Source organism: Eumetopias jubatus, unplaced genomic scaffold, assembly GCF_037043125.1.
Source record: "Eumetopias jubatus isolate StellerSeaLion01/CBP00866 unplaced genomic scaffold, mEumJub1_p1.0 scaffold_8, whole genome shotgun sequence".
Classification (NCBI taxonomy): domain Eukaryota; kingdom Metazoa; phylum Chordata; class Mammalia; order Carnivora; family Otariidae; genus Eumetopias; species Eumetopias jubatus.
The window spans coordinates 11,574,314-11,599,054 of NW_028274814.1; the positions used below are offsets into that span (position 1 = coordinate 11,574,314).

At 36.9% G+C, this 24,741-nt stretch overlaps 1 protein-coding gene across 3 annotated transcripts in view; it reads right to left on the reverse strand.

The window, feature by feature from the left end:
• Positions 1-966: 966 nt before the first annotated feature.
• GPR158 (G protein-coupled receptor 158) overlaps positions 967-24,741 on the reverse strand; it is a 434,263-nt gene continuing 410,488 nt past the window's right edge. For all 3 annotated transcript variants that reach the window (XM_088025524.1, XM_088025523.1, XM_088025522.1), the window contains 4 exons: positions 12,506-12,644; positions 6,535-6,640; positions 3,255-3,401; positions 967-2,442 (listed from right to left, as the gene is read on the reverse strand). In XM_088025524.1, coding sequence (XP_087881650.1) covers positions 967-2,442; positions 3,255-3,401; positions 6,535-6,640; positions 12,506-12,644 — 1,868 coding nt within the window. The remainder of the gene's footprint in view (positions 2,443-3,254; positions 3,402-6,534; positions 6,641-12,505; positions 12,645-24,741) is intronic.

Sequence of the window (24,741 nt, forward strand, 5' to 3'; positions counted from 1 at the left end):
CAATAAATTGGAATGAAGGTGTTACCTGTCTCTGACTCTGAACAAACAATAGGTAAGTTGTCCTTTACTGAGACATATGACTAAGTCGGACCACTTGATCTCTTGAGTCCTAACAAGAAGTGCAAAACAAGTAACTCAACTTGTATAAAAAACCCTGATTAAGACAGTATCAGAAACTATGATGTGAAACAATAGAGTCAAATCCAAATTCACAATATATAAACCACAGCCAAAACTAAAAGATTTTATCATAACGGTTATGGCTTCCCAAGCCAGAGAAAGCTTATTGTACTCCAAGGATCAACTAAAGTTGATAAATAGCAGGTATTCTGTAACTTGCAATAACAACTGAGTAGCTGCGGATTGCATAAATGTGTTGTGTCACGTAATATCAAAGTTATTTGCAAAAATTATACAATCTGGAATGCTTGAATATGAGACACAACAATGTACTGAAACATACATTTATAAGAAAATGAGAGCAATCATTAATATAAAAGGTATTTTTGGGATGCATTAAGTTAGCAGTGCTATCACGGTTAAATAGGTAAAGTAAGTTCAGTTAGCTACTTAAGAATTTCGGTCATATGGATCTATACCTTCTTGTTCTTTGCAAAATCTCATACCTCTTCTGTGTCTTCTGGTTGGCCTTGCTTAGGATCTTCAAAGTGCCATGGGTAAATACTGATCAGGGGCAGACAGTGAGGGTGACTCCCGCTAACCATGCTGAAATGTAAGGATTCTCCTCGTGTTCCCAGGGGAAAGACTTCCCTTGGCCAGTCTAATTCTTCCACTTTGCTGTTACTCTGCCCTCCCAGTCTTCTTCCACCCGTGCCTTTCACATTTCCCTCAACTGACAAACACTCCTTGGGAATTTTTGATCCTTCCATCTTCTGTTGAATTAAGGGTTTCTTCCTTCTCCTTTTCTTTCTGGGGATGCTACACTTTAAAAGTATCCCAGACCTCTTATTTCCGAGGCCCTGCCATCTTATTTGCACTTAGAGTGCAAGAGGCAGGTAAAGCTACACTTCTTTCAGCATTTGGTTGATCTGGGGTCTCAAACTCCCAAGGGCACACCTCAGCTCGAGATATTAAAGCCTGCTGAAAGTTATTACTTGAGTTATAGGAGCCGGGCGCATTTTCCTCAGGGGAAGATATCTTTTTATCCTGGTTTCCTGTTGGGTTGAGATTTTCATTCTCGATTTTTGATGCTACAACTTTGGGGGGCAGTTCTTCATATTGTCCAGCACACACATTGGCTGCATAATGCTGACCGCCATTCTCATCTTTGGCTCTCCCTGGGGGAACCTGAGTCTTGGAAATCAAAGGCTTCTCATCTTCAAAACTGGGCTGACCTTGGCTCTCCCAAGGGCATAACTCAGCCTTGTCTATGCTCTTCTGATTGGTTTGCTGATACAGTTCAGCTGCCCTGGGCTTCTGATGAGATTTCTCCTTTAAGGAAAAAGTTGGGTTTTTCTCCATTTCAGAAGCTGCAATAGATACGTGTTTTTGAACTTTTGATTCTGAAGGCACGGGACCAGGGGCCAGGTCATAAATCTCCCAAGGGCACACTTCCCCTATGTCAAAGTTGTTCTTCATCTGGGTGGTGCCTGGGCTAATGTCAGAATTGGCAGTGGGCTGGTTGACCCTTTGTTGCTTCATAATCCCAGATTTCTGAGGTTTTCTTGGCTCCTCCAAATGATTGGAGTTTTGGGGGGCAGAATCTTTAGTCTCTGCGTTATCTGAATTTGAGTATTTTCTGTTTGTTTCTTTATCTTTTGGCAGAGGTTTCTGGGATTTAGCACGATCTTCCATGCCTGATGTTTGGGTTTTCCCAGCTAATCCAAGAGTCTTCTCCTTGGCACTTGCTATGACACTGAGAGACTTTTGCAACATGGATGTTCGGGGGTGGCCCGGCTTCTTCTCTGAGCTGAGATTGTGAGCGCTTGCTGACTTACACACCAAAGGCACAGACTCTGTGGACTCGGCCTCACTGTTCTCTTTCAGTTTTTGTGTTAGTTTTTTACTTGACAGAGACTCCAGCGTAGATTGTTCTGTAGCTTCCTCTTCTTGGCTTTCCACTGGTAAACTGTTGGACTCTTCCGTGTGCTCCCTCACATGATCATAAGTGCTGTGCGATTTCTTTAGGGAGAAGACTCGGTTTTTCAGGGACTCCTCTTTGGGCTTCCCAGTGTTACCTGAAGACTCCTGTGGGTTCTTCCTGGCCAGGGCAGTGTTTTTGGCTGTGCTGTGGTCTGTGACTTCCTTGTCCTCTTTGGAACATTGCCTGCTGACTGTCTCTGGGATCTCGGTTATACGCCTCATGATTGAACGGCCTAAGCCCTTCTTGGAGCACCGCTTTTTCTGGAGGTGGGGGTTATTTGTAATCATCTTCTTCCTTTTATATATTTCCAGCTGGGCATAGAGTTTCTTCAGCTCATCCTGCCAGAACAAGAGCAAATTCACAGAGATGTGGAACTTAGTGGTTCAGCTAGATACTATTACTAAATGTAACCTGAAGTCAGTAAGCTCAAGCTCTTTAGGGAAACTGCCCTACAGCTTTTCATACCATGTGTGCTCATCAACTTTCTCCTCATTCTTACTTTTCTGACAAATTTGTGTTCTGTTACACATAGAGTTTGAACTTTAAGACTTGAACACATGCATTGTGCCCTGGTTTCATGGAGTGAGCCCTTTGGACTTACAATTTGTGTGGGCCAGACTTGACCTGGACCATAACAAAACACAGCATATTGTCCACTGACAAACCATATCCCTAAACCATATTGGAAGCATCATGTAGCCATTGATAAAATTACCCCTAATGTTGAGTTAGGTTTAGGGGACAGCAGACTATCGATTACTAAAAGCAGCTTTAGTCCAAATGCTGATATACTGGCACAGATTACTTTCAGTACTCTGGGCTCTCTGCTCGCAGATCTATACTTCTTTCCATCAGCAAAATGTCACAAACCATAGTAGGGAACATGTGTCACCAGTTCATCATTACGACTGCTCATAAGTCAGTTGAGACTATCAAGACTGGCCTGTGTAATTTGTACCATGATGTGTGTTTCAGAACTGAGTTAACTCTGCATTTGATGTTTTCAGTTCTTACACACACACATTCCCCCTCCCTTTTTCTCTCTGGGCATGTGTGCACACAGGTGAGCATATGCATATGTCAGCCCACACATGCTTGCCTGTGTGCATGGGGTGAGCCTGAAATAGGAAGGCTGAAATACTGGCATTACCCGAATGTCCTCCGGGTCTAAGCTGTGCTCACTCCACGCGGAGTTGATGCTGCTGTTCAGGTAGGACCCAGACCGGCCCAGGTCTAGCTCATCTTCATATGCTTCTGTAGCAATGTCATCTCGGGGGTTATTGCTTGAATGTGAAAACTGCAATAGAGACGCAATGTGAGCTGCAGACATTAACCCACTGGCAGACAGCAGAATGATTTTCTAAAGGTTCTAATGTTCACATCATTTCTTCAGCTTAGATGTTCCTTGTAAATTCCTTATAAAAGATCTGCTGTTATATTTGTGTTTTGCTTTTCATGTTACACACTAGAGCTCTTAGGCCATCTTGTTTATGTGGTTCCTTCTCCGACTCCTATTTTCATCCTCGTCTTTTCTCTAGGCTCCCAGTGTTCACTTACATTACTCCTCATACATGATATTTGCATTCTGAAAATGAAAATAAGTAGAAAAACCCACACGAATGTTCTCCAAGCAATTTAGACCCACTGGCAGCTGGAGGGAAAAATATTTTTTGAGCTGTAGGGTATACCTTGTGTTTGTCGTTCTGCATCATATAGGGGAGGCTGTATGTCACCGAGGGGTACAATTGGCCCTGATCACAGACAGTGACTTTGAGTCTACTACACATGGCTCCAAAAAAGCTGCCTCCAAGACCTAGGGGACAGGAGGTCTGAATGCTAGCATCAACTACGTTGACAGTGAGATTGGAAACAAATCACGGAAGTTCCCTGGAGCACCATGCTCTCTCAGCCTAAAGTGATGATATCTAAGTTTAAAATTCAAACCTTCACTGAAATTACAGAATTTTTTTCTCAAGCTCAGTATTCTTAACTTCCTCCTTCATTACATTTTGAGGTATTTTTATTCTTTTCATGTGGCCTTTTGATATTTTTCAGTTTCACGGACTCTTGCTATCTCTATTCTTCATCAAATGGAGACATGGAGAAGTGATTCGGACAAATGATGGAAAGCAGGGAGACGCAAAACAATCTCGCCACTTCACACAACATATAAACCAACTGACTGTCCTATGAAAACTGAGAGAATGGTCTAGGGAACATGGGTTCTCTTCTCCCAGCTTGTCATCAGGTCAAATATTCCTTTAAAAAATTAACAGATCACCCTTTCATGATACAGAGCTATTTTACTGTCAATGTTTGTTAAAATATTTAAGTGGGCAGGTGAACATAACGTGAGAAACAGCAATTCTCTATGTAAGGAATCATGAATGTTTTGTAATTGGAACTGACTGAGAAACCACAGAAACAGGTGAATCTTTCCTTTACTCTTGTACTACATCTGTGGTTCTGACATGTGTCAGGAATTTAAGGCCATAAAGATGAATAAAACACAATCCTCTCCTCCAAAAGCTCAAATGCTACTAGGAAACCACCCAGAGGTTATTTGTAAGAGTGGAATTGTTCTTCTTAAGCGCAGTCTCAGAGATGATCTTGAGTTTAAGAAACACTTATTTGTCAGATATTGCCCATTTTCTGCTTTATTATTTGTCCTGAGTACTTATAATCTATCTAAAATAGTATTTTAAATATTTATCTTATTTATTTCTTCTGTTTTCCCCTTCTCCATAATATAAGTACTACAAGAGCACATATTTTTATCTGTTCATTAGTTTTATTCCAGGATATAGAACTGTGCTTAGCAAAGCCGCTCAAATGATTTTGTTAAATTATCTGAACTTGAGGTATAATTCACATACCATAAAATTCTCAAATTTCAGTTGTACAATAGAGTGATTTTTGGTATTTCACAGTGCTGTGCAACCATCACCACTATTTAATTCCAGAATATTTTCATCACCCCAAAAAAGAACCTTAAACCCATGAAAGCAGTCACTTCCATTTCCCCTTTTCCCCAGCTAGTGGCAACCACTTACCTACTTTCTGTCTCAACAGAGTTGCCTCTTCTGGACATTTCATATAAATGGAGCCACACAGGATGTGGCCTTTTCTGTCTAGCCTCTTTTACTTGGTGTAATGTTTTGAGGTCTGTACTAGTTGTAGCACGTATCAGTGCTTCATTCCTTCTTATTGTTGGATAGTGTTCCATTGTGTGGATACATCACATTGTGTTTTTACAGTTGACGGACATTTGGGTTGCTTCCACTTTTTAGCTATTATGAATAGGGCTGCTAGGAACATTCATGTTCAAATCTTTGTATGCATATATGTTTTCAATTCTTACAATTGAGTGAGCAGTCTGGGTATACAGGACATCCATCTAATAAAAATGTAATCGTATAATGCAAAGTATGAAAATGGATAAGATAAATTGCAGTAACAGACTAATTCATGAAAACTGCAGCTATCTGGTATAATTCAAGTAAGGAAGAAAATAGGCATTTTTTTCTGTTTACATTTGTTTGCCCTTTCAATCAGGCTGAATTTCAATGTTTTGCTTGTGAGAGGAGGTAAAGCCTGGAGTGAATGACAAGCAATCACAAATTCTTGTCTCAGCTGTGCTAATATTATATTGTGTGGTACTAATATGGATATATAATGTTCTAATATTTTGTTTTTCTATGTGTAAATGAGGAAAATAATAATAATACTCTAACGTATGTTTTCTCCGCATACTCTGATATCATATTATTTCACTGTAAGCATCTTTATTGCTATCATGTCATAGATGAAGAAATTGAACCTCAGAGAGATGAAGAGTCTTGGCTAGTGTCATATTGTATAGCTAGCGTGGGTGGAGCACATATTCGTAATCCCTGTATTCTGAGTGCTGGCCCATTTTCCCCCACTTCGGTATGCTTCTAGATAAGTCTTTGCCAGAATCTATCATTATAAAGCAAGATTTTTCTATACACAATATTATAACTATTTATATAAAAATTTTCTGAATGTTTACAACACAATGCTTCCTGAATGTAAATCCAAACAGGAGGGTTCTTAGAATAGGATAATTGTCTTTAAAAATTATTTTGATGTTACAGCTACAAAGAAGTTACCTTGAATCCATAATTAAATCATATCTGTATATCAAAATATTCGAGAAAGAACCAAACCAGATGATGGGTTTTGTACAAATTAAAGCATTTAAAAATTATACGGGATGTTTAATAAATCCTAAAAGAAGAGAGACATTTAGTTCCCCGAGGAGGGAGCTTTAAAAACATTTTAGTGTGTCAAGCAAATCTCCACACCTCCCTTTCCCTATATTGGCAGATATTTTTTTAAACGAGAAACAACTCCATGCTTATTTAAAATAACTGTCTTGCAAGAGAAAAGTAATGTTAAAGGAATACCTTTGGAATCAAAAGCAACCCAATGGTGACTGTCACAGTCAAATGAGTATGTGCAAAATATAGCATTAGCATCCAGTCAGACTGAAGTCTTGAGGCAAGAACGAATCTGAAATGAGAATTCACCAAGTTAGTAATCCAACAAGATCTCTATTTAAAACACTATACTTGGAATTTTTTTTCCTCAGTGTATTAAAAAAAAGCAAGCAAGCATGAGAAAAGTTGTACTGTTGTTTCTGTGGCATACATTTTCATCACAGAATAGGCCCTAAGTAAACCTGACTGGATGCATAAGACATGAACTCTTTATTATTTATTATTTTAAATTATCAGTAGTAAGAAAGACAGCATATAGATATATAATATGCTAATCATTTCCTGGAATAATTATTTTGTATGTAAATTGAATGTCTAAAGCAAAAGCAGTGAACACATGTGAATTCAAAAGAAGAACAGATTTATAAACTACTGGCTTCAGGCAAATTTGGGTTATAAGACACAGCCACCTAACTCTTGATTCTAATCTTTTTCCTTTGAAAACAATGAAGAAAAAATTAAGAAAAAAAGAGTAGGTAATTATCTGTCTTTGTGAATGGCCTCAGAGGCTTAAATGATAAACAATGCAATGGATAAAATGAAGATATTAATGGTTTGTAAAACATATTTTTTAAAATAAAAATTTTAGTTGTGAACTATCAGATTGTTCCAAAATAATTTAAAATCATATCTTGCTGAGGAATTTATAAAACTGTTCTAGGACAGTCCTGTAGAGAAACATGTATAGGAAAAATTCAGTACTGATACCTACTCTGGTGATTTTGGAATATTTTCATAAATCCATAAGAGTATATGTACAAACTAAAACTCAGGTTTTAAGGACTCATTCTCTTGCAGAAACCAGGTGATGCTTTTATTAAAGTCATTTTGCAATCATATTCTTCTTTTAATTTTTTCCATGCATTGTTTATCCATGAAAGCTAAATATGAGATTTTATTGTGTTTGGAATTAGAGAATTAGCATTTTTAAAAAAGATTTGATTATTTATTTATTTATTTATTTGAGAGAGAGAGAGAGAGAGAGAGAGAAAGTGAGCAGTGGGAGGGGCAGAGGGAGAGGGAAAGAAGGAGAGACGCAGACTCCCGGCTGATTGCAGAGCCCCAGGCGGGGTGCATCTCACCACCCTGAGATCAGGACCTGAGCTGAAATGCAGAATCAGATGCTCAATCAACTGAGCCATCCAGGCGCCCCTAGAGAATTAGCATTTTGATTCAGTGATATACATCATCATCTTTGAAAAGCTAACATCTTAAGAAAATGCTTATGATATAATCATAAAACACATGAATCTAAAAATAGAAGAAACTAATTTTATACCTGCATTATGCCATATTCATGACAAATTTACTAAGTAAATTAGTATTATTAAGACTTAAAACAAAATTTCCATCAAGGGGATTTCTTCATTTTCACCACCATCCTCTCCCCCGCCTTCTCACCTTCCCCCACCACCCCCCAAAATCAAGCTAAAATGGAAGCTCAAGAGTTGTTCAAAATGGAGATAGTTTCCTCTGTGTTTGGAGACATAAGATGGGCTTAAAATATATACACAGAAGTACAGAAAGTTCATGATAGCTCACCTATAACCAAATACGATTTTATGAATTAACGTATTCTCTAACTCCTTAGTGAGAAATGTGGCTTTATACCTGCCTTGAATATGACTAAATGAATATTCATTTTGTTCAGGGATGACATACTTTTGACAGATCCTGTGCTGGGTCAGGTGAGATTTTTTTTAAGCATTGAAATCGGATCATCATACTCAGTAACAAGTAACAGTACCCGAGGCATAGTACTGAGGCATAGAAGCAATATAAAATTGTGACCTGGAAAATTATATAATCCAAATTTGCTGGGGTCATTTCCAGTACTGGAGCAGAGAGTTATATCAAAGGAGATGGATTTACATTCTAAAAGTGTTCTCATGCACTGGAAATTTCTATCTCAAATGCCAACACAAGTGAACTTTAAGCTAGTCTACAATATCTGGAAGGAACAATGGTTACATATATTTTAAATTAAAATGGTGAGTCTTCCAAAAAGTTTATTTGAAGTACTACATACTACTTGCCCTTAAATTAATCAGCATTTAAATACTGCTAGGTTTGTTAGATTGCAGTTCTGCGTAGAAATATCTTAAGAAAAATTGGGTTTTGCAGTCTTTTTAAAGATTTTTCTTTAAAAGACTATTTCAACTTCTAAAAAATAGATCAAACAGTCAGGAACATAGAAATAGTTAAAAATTGAGGTTAAGAATAAAAGCAAACTTTTAAAAGTCTTGCATTTTCCCAAAGCTTTGCTCTACACTTAGTAAAGGATTATAGAACAGATTAGGCAAAATGCCTTCTGCATTATTAGACTTCTAGACTTAATCCTTTTAGTTTATTTTTGTTCGATCTGGCAATTTGGTGAGAATAAAAGTAAATCTGTATATAAATATGTAGTCATAGTTTTAAGTTTATATATTTATGTATGTATATATGTATACACAGTTATGTTTATATAATTTTATATTTTAAGTGAACCAGAACAAACATATATGCCTATTGACAGAGAATATCTTTGCTGATGTTGGATACCTTATTTAATATTATTGAATTCTAGTAAAAAATTACAAAGATGGGTCCAGTTGATTTATATTATTATGTTATTGCTTCCTATTCTTGGACTTTTATCAACATTGGAACCACAGCATGTATGAATTCAGTTCACATGTAAATAAGAAATTATATATACTTGATTCCTTTAATTATCACTGCCTTTTGCTTTCTCCCTGCTCATCTCCCTAAAATCAGTGTTCTGTAGATTTACTGTGTTAAACTATAATTCCATCCTTGGTTCTTTATGGCCATACAATGAAATTTCCAAGACAGAGTAGCTAATCTATACTATAATTCTTTGAAGCCAGCATGCCACAATCTATTGGGTTTGGTCTATGCAGAGGGGAAGTCGAATTTGGAACTTAAAAGTTGGGCTCCCATTCAGGTTTTCTTAGGCTTGAAAATACCAAAGCCTACCAAGGCCGGTCACCGTGCTACCACTAGAAGTCCTCCCTATTCAAAACTTAAAGGAGACTACACAGTTGTCTTGAGGAAAATTGATCTTTTAAGTAGGGCATGTCTACTAACACAAAGTCTACTAGGTTCAATAAGAGCAATTCAGTCAGAGCTTGTGTCTATGTGAACCCAGCTAGGCTGATGGGTTGTCTGGGACTCTGTAGGAAAGACCTAAGGAAAGTAAGAAAGTTATTATTTTTTTTTTTTAAAGCAAGCTCTATGCACAGTGTGGGGTTTGAACTCATGACCCTGAGATCAAGAGTCGCATGCATGCCAGGTGCCCCCAGAAAGCTATTCTGAATGAATATTTAGAATAGGTTTCCTCACTTCGGCCCAGTATTAAAACAGAATTTTCTGAAGAGTGGCTGCTATTATCAGATGTCAATTGAGGGATGGGAGGATATCATGGTGAATGGTTTGGAAAGTACTGGTTAAACAAAGTTAACTAGGTTTCCTTACAGCAGGACTTCTCGGTATGTCACTTTGTGCTGTGACATTCCTAAAAGGGAGTTATCAAAGGCAATGTGTCATAAATATACACAAGCATATAAAAACATCTAAAAGTGATATCCTAATATATTAACAGTGCTTATCATCTTTGGGTGATTGGATTAGGGAGCTTATTTTTTATCATTTTATGATTTATCTGTAATAACCACCTATTGCCTTAATAGGAATTTTTTAAAGTTCATTTAAAAAATAACTTTACCTTGCCTGCTTGGGCAAGTTGAGAGTTTAAAGTCCATTGAGGGGCACCTGGGTGGCTCAGTCGGGTAAGCATCTGCCTTCAGCTCAGGTCATGATCCCAGGGTCCTGAGATCAAGCCCCCCCGTTGGGCTCCTTGCTTAGCAGGGAGACTGCTTCTCCCTCTCCCTCTGCCACAGCTCCCTCTGTCTGTGCTCTCTCTCTCACTATCTATGTGTTAAATAAATAAAATCTTAAAAAAAAAAAAGTCCATTGAAAAAATATACTTAATGATGAAAACAGAACAGATACAAATCTTAAGATAGAAAAGGATAAAGATCAATTTAGGTAAATGCTTTGAACAGATTTAATTTCTTGGGCAATTAATTTGATTCTAAGAAATGCAGCAGCTGATTGGAGGGCAAAAGTAGGAAACCCTTTGCATGACATGGTCACATTCTGACAACAGAAGACATTTCAACTCGTCTGTAAATTTCTTCTGGCATGCTTATAACTCTTTAATTGGTTTGTTAATACAGCATTTAACTTATAAATGGTTCTAGAGAAGCATGTTTGTTATATCTTGAAACACAGGTGTTTGAGATTCTGGAAAAAAACAACAAAAATGCAGCTTTTCTTAGGAGATGGTTTGGGAGATATGTGAAGACTGTGGAGTCCTGCCCGTGACAGAGTGTTCTCCGGTGCTCACTACACTGTGGACCTGCAGCATCCCCTCTCACATCCTTCAGCTCTAGTCCAAGTAGAAGTGAGAAAGCCTTCTTTTTGCCTATTTATAACATCATATTTTGCTTATCTTTCTTTCCTCTTCTCTTCTTCTCTTTCCTCTCTTTCTTGAGAGGGGGGGCAAGACAAAGCAAGGAGGCAAATTTTCCTTTGATTCCTGGCCCTTTGATGGAATTTCTAGGGTTGTCAAATCATAAATACTTCCTTTTTTACTTAAAAGTGAACAAAGTGTAGGTATGCCTAAGGTTCAACTGCTCTCTGGCAACATCTATCCCTACAAGTGCAAAGTATCATTTTATAATTATTGACTAAAGTGAGAAATGATAAGTATCTTCTAAAACTTCCATAGACCCACACTTTCCCACTCTGACTCCCACTATTGTTAACCTCTGTTTTTCAATTGAGGGAAAATACAAATATTCAAAATTTCTCATTAAATTCTTATGTATATCCTTTGTCAAGCGAATGAATGACATCTTCTTGTTGCTTTTCAAATTATAGGATTTTTTTTTTTGTTCTGAGGTTTTCATTTCATTTTCAGATATAAATAGGTATAAATTCTCAGAAGTCATACATATTTCACTTTGTTCATTTATCATAAGCTACTTTCTTCCTCCTTTGTACTTACCGACTATAGTAATAAATGGGATATTAAAAAATGGAGGGCCTGGCCACACTCCTTCCAATAGAAAGTCATTGCTAAAATATGATAGTGATAAAACCTCACTGCACACAAAAATCGAGTCATTGGGTTGGAGTGGTTTTTTAGTTTTGAATTTAGCAGAATTAATACACATAAGTTGACTGAGTATGAAGATTTTAAAAATGTAAACCAGTGTACTAACATGAATGGAAACACAATTTATCTACATCTACTTTATAACTATGTGTTGCTTTCTATCTTCAGAACAAAAACCATTATATATCATAACAACATTCAATGACATTCCCATAAGTTGTTTAATATAATACAATAATATCGAGTTAACCTTCAAATAAATAAAAGTGATAACAAAACAGAAGGAACTAAGAACAGCAGTTAAAAAACAAAACAAAACAAAACTATAGGGGTGTCTGGGTGGCAGAGTTGGTTAGGTGTCTGACTCTTGGTTTCGGCCCAGGCCATGATCTCATGGGTCCTGAGATTGAGCCCCACGCTGGGCTCTGTGCTCAGTGCAGAGTCTACTTGAGTTTCTCTCTCCCTCTCCTTCTGTCCCTCTCCCCCACCTCTCCCTCTCTAAATAAATAAATAAATCATAAAAAAATGAGCTATATTCATTTGGCATTTCTGTGACAAAGAAATTAGCTTAAAAACACTATCCTTCCTAAATCTTTCCATTATGTGTGTTATCCAATTTTGCTATTTAAATTAAACTGCAACACATCAGAGAAACAAAACAGTTATTTACTAGCTCCACAGAGCACTTGCCTAATTGTATGGAATATAGCAGAGATAATGAGCTCATTGTGAACTGCAACAGCCATATAGCGTGGCTCATGAAATGCTGATGGCACTGTCCGCACTGCATAGCAGAGATAAACACCCCACAAGAGGAATAAAAATTCAGCTGTGAGAAGAACAAAAAAAAGAAAAACAATTTTCCATTAGTTTTACAGGTGAATAAAAATGCAAAATTTAAGTTCTTTAGCATGCATTTTTGGTGTTATAGAAACATAAGTTCAGTTAGAAATAGATGCATACAAAATGTCATTCATATATGAATACATATGACATATATTTAAGATTTTACTCAGTGTAACAGGATTTTTCAAAGGCACAGTTTGGTTTTTGTTCTGTTTTTTTGTTTGTTTGTTTGTTTTAAAAGAGTGGTTGGTTTCTCAGATTTTTCTTTTGCTAATATCTGGCTTTTTCCTCAAACAACTGTAAAATAATTTTCCACATCCCCAACCTAAGTTTGAGATATTCATAGAGCATCTGGGTCATAATGAAGTCTTCAAGGCAACAAAGGCTTATAATGTGTTTATTTGCAGCTTCTAGAAATTTAAGCTCTTACTGCATTGAATCTGGTTCCACAACATAAAGATACCCATTGCCAGAAATATGAGAAAATAGGTTGTTAAACATTCAGTGGCATATTTTATAAATGAACCATTATTTTTTCACACATGACAGAAATCATATCTTTTGTGGGTGGAGTGTTGAAGGCTTTGTAAAATTCACAATCACCTTGTTTGTGGGCTCAAGCCAGAAGAGACAAGCATAGGATAGCAGTTAAGGATAAGGGCTTCAGAATCACACTAGACCTGACTGGAAATTCTGGCTCTATCTCTAATTAACTTTGTATAATCTGAGGCAACTTAACCTTTCTGGCCACAGTTAGCTTTTCTGGAAAATGAGAATAACAAAAGTACATATTTCATGAGATTATTTGTTAATGAAATCAAATAATGAATAGAAAGCACTTAACATGGTTTCTGACATAGTAGATATTAGATAAATAAAGGAATAAATAAAAACACATGTTTAATGGTTCATATTGTTAAACATCTCATTTGACTTTTTTTTTCAAATTGAACATTGCTATTTTAACTCATTCTGACCAATAATTGTTCAATCCATTTTATCATGTCTTAGCGACATGACCTCATTGAAAGATAACATTTAAAGAAGATAATATCTAATTAATAAGAATAAAGAAGAAAGCTTTAATTTGGAGAAAACTTTTCATCAAATGCATCACCTCGAGGTAACCTACTTGCGTATCTATTGAAACACTGACTTCCGTTCCCATATGCCAAGTTGTTTACCTGCCAACCTGTCAGCATATTTCTGTCAGTAATCAAACAATAGGTAGTGCCCTAATTATTGAAAATCCCTTAAGTACAGAGTATCGAATTGGATAAAAAAACAAGACCCATAGATATGCTGTCAGCAAGAGACTCATTTTAGACCCAAAGACACCTCCAGATTTAAAGTGAGGGGGTGGAAAACCATTTACCATGCTAATCAAAAGAAAGCTGGGGTGGCAATCCTTATATCAGACCAATCAGATTTAAAACCAAAGACTATAATAAGAGATGAGGAAGGACACTACATCATACTTAAAGGGTCTATCCAACAAGAAGATCTAACAATTGTAAATATCTATACCCCTAACATGGGAGCAGCCAAATATATAAGCCAATTAATAACAAAAGCAAAGAAACACATGACAATAATACAATAATAGTAAAGGACTTTAATGCCCCCCTCACTGAAATGGACAGATCATCTAAGCAAAAGATCAACAAGGAAATAAAGGCTTTAAATGACACACTGGACCAGATGGACTTCGCAGATATATTCAGAACATTCCATCCCAAAGCAACAGAATACACATTCTTCTCTAGTGCACATGGAACACTCCCTAGGATAGATCACATCCTGGGTCACAAATCAGATCTCAATTGGTACCAAAGGACTGGGATCATTCCCTGCATACCTTTGGACCACAATGCTGTGAAACTAGAACTCAATCACAAGAGGAAAGTTGGAAAGAACTCAAATACATGGAGGCTAAAGAGCATCCTACTAAAGAATGAATGGGTCAACCAGGAAATTAAAGAAGAATTAAAAAAATTCATGGAAACAAATGAAAATGAAAACACAACTGTTCCAAATCTTTGGGATCCAGCAAAGGCAGTCCTAAGAGGAAAGTATATAGCAATACAAGCCTTTCTCAAGAAACAAGGAAGGTCTCAAATACACAACCTAACCCTACACCTAAAGAAGCTGGAGAAAGAACAGCAAATAAAGCCTAAACCCAGCAGGAGAAGAGAAATCATAAAGATCAGAGCAGAAATCAATGAAATAGAAACCAAAAGAACAATAGAACAGATCAACGAAACTAGGAGCTGTTTCTTTGAAAGAATTAATAAGATTGATAAACCCCTGGCCAGACTTATCAAAAAGAAAAGAAAGAACCCAAATAAATGAAATCATGAATGAAAGAGGCAGGATTACAACCAACACCAAAGAAATACAATTATAAGAACATATTTTGAGCAACAATATACCAGCAAATTAGACAATCTGGAAGAAATGGATGCATTCCTAGAGAAGTATAAACTACCAAAACTGAACCAGGAAGAAACAGAAACCTGAACAGAACCATAACCAGTAAGGAAACTGAAACAGTAATCAAAAGTCTCCCAACAAACAAGAGCCCAGGGCCAGATGGCTTCCCAGGGGAATTCTACCAGACATTTCAAGAAGAATTAATACCTATTCTTCTGAAACTGTTCCAAAACATAGAAATGGAAGGAAAACTTCCAAACTTATTTTATGAGGCCAGCATTACCTCAATCCCAAAACCAGAAAAAGACCCCATCAAAAAGGAGAACTACAGAACTATATCCCTGATGAATATGGATGCAAAAATTCTCACCAAAATATTAGCCAATAGGATCCAATAGTACATTAAAAGGATTATTCCCCACGACCAAATGGGATTTATTCCTCTAAAACCCTCATGTGGTCAGAAGCCAAATAAAAAATAAGCCACACTCAAAGATCTCCATGAGATTTATTCAGTCCCAATTATTCAGTATGTTGGTCACTGACCATGTGCTATAAATGTTCTTTCCAGCCGAGTTCTACTGGATTAGGAAAAGCAAATCAGGAAATGCTGAGGTCTTCATGTAGAACTTTCCTTCCCAACTCTTGTATTTCTGTCCATGGTACTACTATTGCCTTTTTACCCGGGTTTGAAATCTCAGTGCTGCCTTTCACTGATACATTTCTACTCTGAGCTGTTTTTTATACATATCATTCCTCTCAATGCCCACAATGACTACCCTTTAAGCGCCTATCATGTCATTCCTTATTTGTTACAAATATTTTTCAACTGCCCCATCTAAACCTGGCTTTACCCTGGGTTCGTTCATTCTTCATTTACTGAAACTCCACTTTGATTACATCGGATTTGTCCAAATCCCTGGTACTCCATTTGGGTTAGCTGATTCACATTTCCATTCTAGGATTCACTCATACCCACTTAGGACCCGGGAAATAATTCCTGCCCCCAAAAGGAAGACTATAAGGGATTCCTGCCTGGGCAGACATGTCCTCACTTTTAAGACTTTCTTGCCACCCAGGTTTCATGTTAGCTGCCCACTTTGCTTGGCTTTATTCTTTTGTGCTTGTATATTTTTCTTGGCCCCTGACTTACCTAGTTGCTGACCCTCAGGGCAGGCTTTTGTGAGGTACTGCATCCACTTTCACTCAGAAATCTTCAGTGGCTTACTATTCTTTTACAAATGCTTGGTCCTGGCACTGCTTGCCCCCTATGACTTCATGTTATGTGTCCAGCATGATCTTCCAATGCTCCCCAGCATGAACTCTAAGCTGACCTAGGCAGACTCATCCTCTGAACACTTCAAAGATTCTTCCTGCTTCTGAGTGTTTGTTCATGCTATTGCTCACACAAGAAATATCCTCTCACCCACATTTCCAAATCCCAACCAGTTTTTCAATGTTTAACTCAGGTCCCACTTCCATCACAAAGCCACCTGAATTGATCTCACCTTGCACTGAATTTTCCTTCCTCTAATCTCTTATCTAATCTCTTACACAATGCAGAGAATAATGCCACACAATATATAACTGAGAAAATTGTTTGTGGAGTCTTGCTAATCACTCCATTCCTTAGCTCCAACTAGTTACGACCTTCTTTTAAAGAAACTATTCCCTGCCACTTATTGTAGTGTTTTTATATAATGTTATCCTGAAGATTGAAAAAAAAAAAGAGAAAATAGCTAGGTTAATTAGGGTGCTACAATGTAGAATTATATTAAAAAATAAGATAAAATAAGATTCCTCCTAATAGCTAAGCTTAACATTAAAATAATTTCATTAGCAATATCAAACAATATGCTCTAGCTGAAAAACAATTTATTATTCTAAGTACCAATTAAACTAAATGTGATATATGAAAGTTGTGCTTGGGAAAAAAATCAGTTTCATATAATTAACTTCAAACTAACATCGCAATTAGGAAAGAAAATATGCAGATGTTACCAAATTTTGCAGTGTTATTACGTGGGAGTTGAAATATGCTTCTGCTTTAGAAAATAATTTCTGCTGTTAAATGATTTTGATAGGAGGCATGAGTATAGTTAAAAAGGGAATTGCATTTATATTTAAAGATCCAAATAGGGCTTTCAGAAAACTGAGGTATTTTACTTTTAATCTATGAGGGATAACAGTTTGAAAGTTAACTATCATAGCCTTTTAAAAATTAATAGACCATAATGAAAGTGATTTCACATTAATCTTTCCAAAGGGCTGGGTCAAGCAAAGAAGTGAGAATTTGCATCAGGTCTTGGACGCTGAAGATGCCTCAGCTCTGTGATCTTAGAACACCCACAAGGACTGAGAAAAAAACAGCTTCAAAGTACAAATGTCTCTCTAGCGGTGGTCCCCTGCTTTGCCATGTTGCAAAGGCATTTTTTCTTAATAACATTTTACACTTTTAGCCCCTTTAAAAATATTTTTAGGTAGCACAAATAAATATACAAATGAAGCATTTAGGTTTCATTTCTTTTAATGTCCAAGTATTTCTTTTAACATCCTCCTCTATTTTTCTCTCCTTCAACTTCTATCTGTGTTTACTGTTTTTATGCTAAGAACATGGTAGGTGGCACAGAAGTGATCATGAAGTATTAAATCAAACAATTTCAATAATGCTTGAGAGTTGCTCAAGTTCCAGTGTTCTAGGGTTCAACTGGCATATAGGAGCCTTGATATTCTGGAGGCTTAGTTGTCTTTTCTTTGGTTAAAATTAGTACATTAAAAAAATGAAAATGATACCTTTGATAGAATTTTGAAGCTGGAAGTAACTTTATTAGACCATGTAGCCTGGGGTACTTTTTTGAGTGTATATATGGCTGTCAAGGGGTGGTTGGTGAATTGCTGTTACTATGTTTGCCTGAGGTCAATTTATTCAGTGTTGGGACAGAGTGATGGAGAAGGGGGATGTTGCAGTGGGTTTCACAAGCAGGACAGTGGAGGCAGGAATGTCTGTCTGTTCCCTCCTCAGCTCTCTGGAAGCAGTGAGCCAAGGGATGGGCAGTTTTGGGCTACAGAACATGCCTGTGGAGAACCTTGTACCCTTGTTGCCCTCACAGTGTTCACAGCAGAGCAGAGCCTGGAGCACAGGGCTCCTTAGTTCCCTCCTTAGTTCAGTGTTCTCAAAATTACGTCCTTGGCCTGAGGGTTTCTTTTGCTCTATTACTAACAGGCATAGACAAAACCCGGGGAAATATTGTTTTAAGCCTAGTGAAGAAAATAAGTATTTTTCCAAGCAGTAATTGTTTGTATTTTAAACAATCAATATGCTAATCATACATAGCTAGTAATTCCATTTGGAATGACTTTTTGTCCCCTCAATCTGACTTTGTAGCTAACATCTGCTGAATGTGTCAGGCACTGTGCTAAATGCATTTTGTACATTATCTACATGCACAAAGGCTTTATTGTAGGCTGGGGCAAAATTCTGAATGCCCCAATTTCAAGCTTGTGTCAGAGATCCTGTGTAGTAATACCAAGGAATACTGTTGTTAATCATCCAAACTGTGTAGGGCATATAGTGACTTGATGATTCTATTCCCTTCCCCGTGCACTGCCAGGGAGCTCTCTGAGGCAAGAACTGCCATGAACAGTCACACATTTGCAGGTTGGCTTTTCCTTAGTGCTTCCTTTCACACATTTCTAGAAATTGGATCAAGTTTTTCATAATCTCCACTGTGTTTTGAGAGGGAAAGTTAGAGTAGGTACATTTTCTTCCCTCTGTCTCTGGCATGGACACTTAAGATTTTTTTAAAGTTTGATATGAGGTGACAGGAATTTAGTGAAATTCAGATACCTCACAGCTTATGGACACCCATTCAAGATCATGAATGTAAGAAGAGCTCACAAAGACAGAATAAGATTGGGGATCCCTCAGGGCACAGGGTCAGTGTCAGGGCAGCAAGGTCTGTCTTCTAGTAACATCCTTCTGTTTCCTTCTCCCCGTCATTTGCATGTGTGTTGTTTGAGGAGGGCGCTGGAATTGGGATTATTTGTTACCATTTAAAAAATACATTTAAAATTGTCCATCTTTTTTAAAGACTGAAAGCACTGACAATTATTTGCCTTTGCTTGGGCTACTCTCTAGATTTACACATACTTTTTGAAGGACTAGCTTGAGTGGTTTTAGGATGATTATAGTGGGGGTTATATTTCTGTTTGTTTATATTCTACCTTTGGGGAAAATTATTTTACTTTTTTGAGATGGAGTTCTTTGTATGACCTTAAAGGTGCTTTAAATTATTACAAAATAAAATAATTTATTTTATACCTTATTTTTATACTTATAGTGTCATTTTCTCTTTTGAAAGTTAAAAAAATTAACTTCCTAATTCAATTTCTAGCTTATAAAATCTTTGAGACAATTTTGCTGAGTTAGGCTTGGCTCAGGACATTGCCTGACCACAGAGTGGGGGTTCACATAGTCATCATAAATCTGCTTTTTCTTGGCCAAGTGGTCTCTTTCTTATTTAATTTATCCCAGAGTTTTGACTACTTTGGGGAATGGGTCTCAGGGAGTAGAAACTGAAAACCCACACACTTTTCTACTTTATGTAATCTAATCTCAGAGGAAGTGGTAGCACCAGGCTCTCTAGGATTACTGCAGGAATCGGAATGTGGAGCTGTAAGAACACACTCAAACTTGCAGTCCATAAGGACTAACAGCTTGTTGTTTAAACTATGACAGTCCTTTTAATACAAGGAAAAGATCTGTCAAACTCTTCTTGACAAATGAGTTAATCTATAGCCTATTTTTCTTCAAGCAACAAAAGATGGCTTTTTTTTTCTCCTTAATGTTGCTTCCCCGCTTTAAAATTCCAGGCTTCCATCGGGGAGCTGAAACTCCGTAGAAGAAACTGTGACTAAGAAGATATCTTAGTTGTTCTTGCTCCATGTCCTTCAGGAGCTGTCCCAAAATAATCCCCAGCCCTATCACAAAATTTCTTTAACTTCCAAAAAGAAAAGTGGCACTGTAAGGATAAAATTAAGATACAAAATAATTTGTCCATTCAGCCCTGTAGCATCATATAAATAAATACTCCTCAAAGATGCAAAATATTTTTCAGATGAGGTATATAAATAAATAAGAAAATAACCCTCACTTTACTCTTTCTAAAAACACTCAAGCAAGACCTTTCAAAAGTATATGCGAGTTTCTAGCAATGTAGCCCAAATGAAGGCAAATAAGCCGTCTATGTGGTAAGGCTTTTATCCTTTGAAATTAAAAATACTGGGGCACCTGGGTGGCTCTGACTGTTAAGTGTCTGCCTTCGGCTCAGGTCATGATCCCAGTGTCCTGGGATGGAGCCCCACATCGGGCGCCCTGCTCCGCGGGGAGCCTACTTCTCCCTCTGCCTCTGGCTGCCGCTACCCTTGCTTGTACTCTCTCTCTCCTGTCAAATAAATAAAATCTTAAAGAAAAAAATTAAAAATACTTTTTTAAAGTGGTAACACAAGTGATGCAGTGTGGATTAAGACATACAGTACAACAGAATAAAAGAAGATGTATGTACATGAAGCTACATCATGAACATTAATCTAAGTCAGATGAAGAGGAAGCCTAATCTATTTTCCCTCACACTCATTAAATGGTGCTTATATCACATTTCACCTGCCATAAGATAGCCTAATCTTCTAGGGTAATTAAGTATTTAAATCCTTAGAAATAATTGCTATTTTAGAATTTTCCTATATAACTGAGTAAGACAGTTACTGTAGTCTTGGTTCCTTCTAAATAGTGGCATATGACTAATTAAATTACTGAACATATTGTCTTGTGGGTTTAAAATACTATACCAGGAAGGAAGAGAACAAAGAGCATGTCAATGAAGAGGAAAGCAAAGATTATGTTTTCTGCAGTGAACACATTCTATGTGAAATTCATGGAAATGAATTAGAACTTCTGAATAGTGGTGGAATCAGTATTGGGATTACCTTAAACAACCAAATATTTAGAAATTCCCAAATGGAATGTGAACCCAAGTTTGATTATTGCTGGATTTTTCTCTATGTCTTTCTTTAAAAGTTGGTGAATAAAATATATAGCAAGGAATGTCAAGCTCTAAGAAGTTCCCAAAAGCACAAGATACTTCATGCACTGGACGTTTCACAACTATGAAGACATGGGCAAAGATCTTAATTTATAAGAGTCCTTGTCAGGGAATAGTTATTAAATCATATAAATGTGGTTGAGAAGAGTTAGGCCATAACAGTGATAAAGAAAGATACAGAAAATAAGAGGAGGTAAAGAGAAACCTGGATAGAACTTTTTGTATATATTCTTGTGCTCAGTTAAGGAAGGCAGCAAAATAGCTTTATTCTCAATTATGTCCCTTTTAAATCACATTAAATTATCATCACCTAACTTCTAGAAGTAACCAGGGAAACATTTCTGTGCTTGCCTAGATCTGAACTAGTCTGATGCAGAGATTTGGCCATGGAATGGAAGTTCCCCATGTCCTTGACATTACCATCTATTAGTCACCCTTTTGCCACCTTGTTGTTTCTCATAGGTAAGATAAGAATCTGCTCACTTATTCTAACTTATCTTGGTATGTTTCACTATCATCAGTCTATGTTTTGAATGTGTAGTCAGAAACTGACTGCTAACCAACGAAAGAATGAACTCCATTGTATCACCCCCTCTTTCAAATTTATGCATTCCAAACTTGGAAGCCCGATATTGGAAGACCCTGCCTGCAAGCGTTGAATCCAGGTGGTCTTCCTTATGCTAGGGGTGACATTATGAAGGTAATTCAGGCATGAGGAGTTAATTCTACTCATTTGTCAGTTTTTACCAACAAATTAGGAAACTCCTAGGGTAACAGAGTTTTAACTTTTTAGCCATGAAAAATTTTATTGCTATTGTGCAAAATCCTGAACATGCACAACTGACTACCAACTTACCAAATAGGGTAAATAGATTTAGAAAAAAAATCTGAGAATCCTGCCACCAACATTTTTAGGATATTTATTTGCTTTCTCCATTAATTTAGAAGAATGTTTCTCAGTCACAACTCCCTTATCCTTTACATAGCTCTAAAAGGATGGTGAAATAAAAATTTTTATCGATAGCATATCAGTTCCATTCTATTTCAATATTTGTAAATGCATTATGTGATATTTTGAAAATTGTAATTCTGATTTGCTATGCCAAATTTATACCGATCTCCTATCCTGACTGTTGGACAAGTCAGAGGTAGAATTTCATAAAAGGGCTAGGGACTGCCAATTTAGTTTCTATAACTTGCTCAAAAATACCTCCCAAAATCTGAACATACGCTTCACATTAAAATGAATGTGGGGACAACTGTGTAACTTCTGGAATTTTAGCTTTAACATTTTTCCTCACACTGGTCTAATTCTGACCATAGAAGATATTACAAGATAAAAGGAGCTGAGCTCATCCTTTATTCTTTCAGCAAATATTTATCAAGAGCTGACAGATACTTTGTTAGTTGTCAGGGATATACTGAGAACAATCTAGGTAATGTTGTTGAGAAGCGTTAGAGCTACCAGATTGGGTGAGAAAGGAGGGGTGAGCAGATATAAGAATATGAACGGCAGATAATGTACTTAAACATACTCAGAAAAATTTAAAGTGCCGAGCCATGAGATGATGAATAGTATAAGTACTACAGTATTATAGTACTATACTATTATAGTTATTATAGTCATAGATGATTTTCAAAGAGATATGGCAGTTCAAGTCTTTATAGGAACTCCAGTCTAGAAATATTCTGGAACATTCACATTTTGAAGTTCATTTTCCACCAGATTAGAAAAAAAAAATCATTAAAAAAGTCCCAGACTATTGGGCCTGTAAAACATTGCCCCATGCTCACCTTTTAAGGTCGCAATGTTTACACCTTTATCTGTTTTCCATTACAGCTGACCTCACAATTTTTTATATGGACAAACATGATAATTGAAAATTATAAATATATATAAATAACAATGGGATTCTGAAAGTCCTTTTTTCCCCCTTTCTGTTTTCACGTATTTCCTCAAAGAAGAAACTGAGTCTCATAGAAGTTCGGAGATTTTCCCAAGGAGTTTCTAAACCTGTTTCCTGTCCGAAACACTTGTGGCAGGCAAATCAGCTGTCTGAGCAGTTTTGGAGGTGCCCTGTGCAGTAAGCAAAACAGAACAGACCCATCCTTTACATTTATGACCCATATTTCTAAATAGAGTTCTACTTCAGTGGGAAGACTAATATTGCACTCTTTCAAATGGTTCTTTAATTTGTATTTTTAAAAAATAGATCCTTTTTGACAGGTAAAGCTAATCCACGATGCATGTTTATAAATATACTAACCATCACTTTCTCTTTTTTTCTAAATTGACTCCTGACACTAATGTAAGTGTACAGAGCTTCCTGACAAAATTTTGCACAACCTCAAGGTAAAACCTATCTATTGCTTCTCTGCAGCCTGTCCCCTATGTAGAAGCATTTCCATTTAGGAAATGGAATAATTTAGCTTTTGGTACAGGTTTCTTCTTGGCTGACTGAAGATACAAGAATTTATTCTTGAATAACAGTCTGAGTATAAAAAAATCTGAGGGCAAACATACTACTTATAGAAATATATAAAGAGAACTGAAAAGAAGCATCTGCCACACATTAGAAAACATTAAATTAAGAGAGGTTAAATACAGAATATCTAGTGCTACATGCACTAGAAAGAAAAATGAAAAATACACGAAAGATAAACAAATGGAATTGCTGTAGGGTAGTGTGAAAAAAAAATCACAGCAACCACATGTCTCTGATTTTTTAAGACAGTCCTCATTTCAAATATTTGTTCCTGTTTTTAAAACATGTGTCTCAACTTTTCTTCAGAGAAAGGTGTCACTGCAGGAAAAGGGTATTATTGAAACGAAGGTGTTCCAGGAGTTTATAGGCTGGAAACAGTGCCTGGAGATAACAAAACCACCACCACCACCATTTCACTTCCTCTCACCTTTTTGTCTCTGTACCTTATCACTAGTCTTTTATTTTCTGAGACCCTAATGTTATCATTTAACACCTGTGGGAATATTAGTTTAATGCCTGCCTCTCAAGTTTTGCTAATTTTATCTCACTCCTAAAGCCATGACCTAGATCTTTCCATCATAATAATCAACCTCTTCTCTTGGCTTCCCTCTCTCTTCTTACATTAACTGAGACCTGCTTATTGTCTAAGGAATTGCATTTCCTGTAGCCCTCTCAAGCTATGGACCACAAGCTCTTCTCTCTTGTACTACCTAACCCAGGCTCCTCAGGAAGGTGAGCTCAGGGTCCTCCTTGCTCTCTGTGCACCCTTTTTCTGGTATGATCCAGAATTACTGTATTAAAAAATGCCTACTTTTCTCATAGTTTCATCCTTGCTAGTGGAAAAATTTGCTACCTGGTAAGTGCTCTCTCTGGAGGAAAGCAGAGTTTAGTGGCAGTAAAGTACAATAAAAATAGCCCATGAATCTAAAGAGCTATTGCAGATGGGGTACTCAAACAAATAACCTAAGAGAGAAAGTTGTGGTCAGAATAGAATTCTTCAATGAGAGATTTGGGAGGTAGGGGCATTTCAGATGAAAAGAAAGTCATATAAAGTGAGACA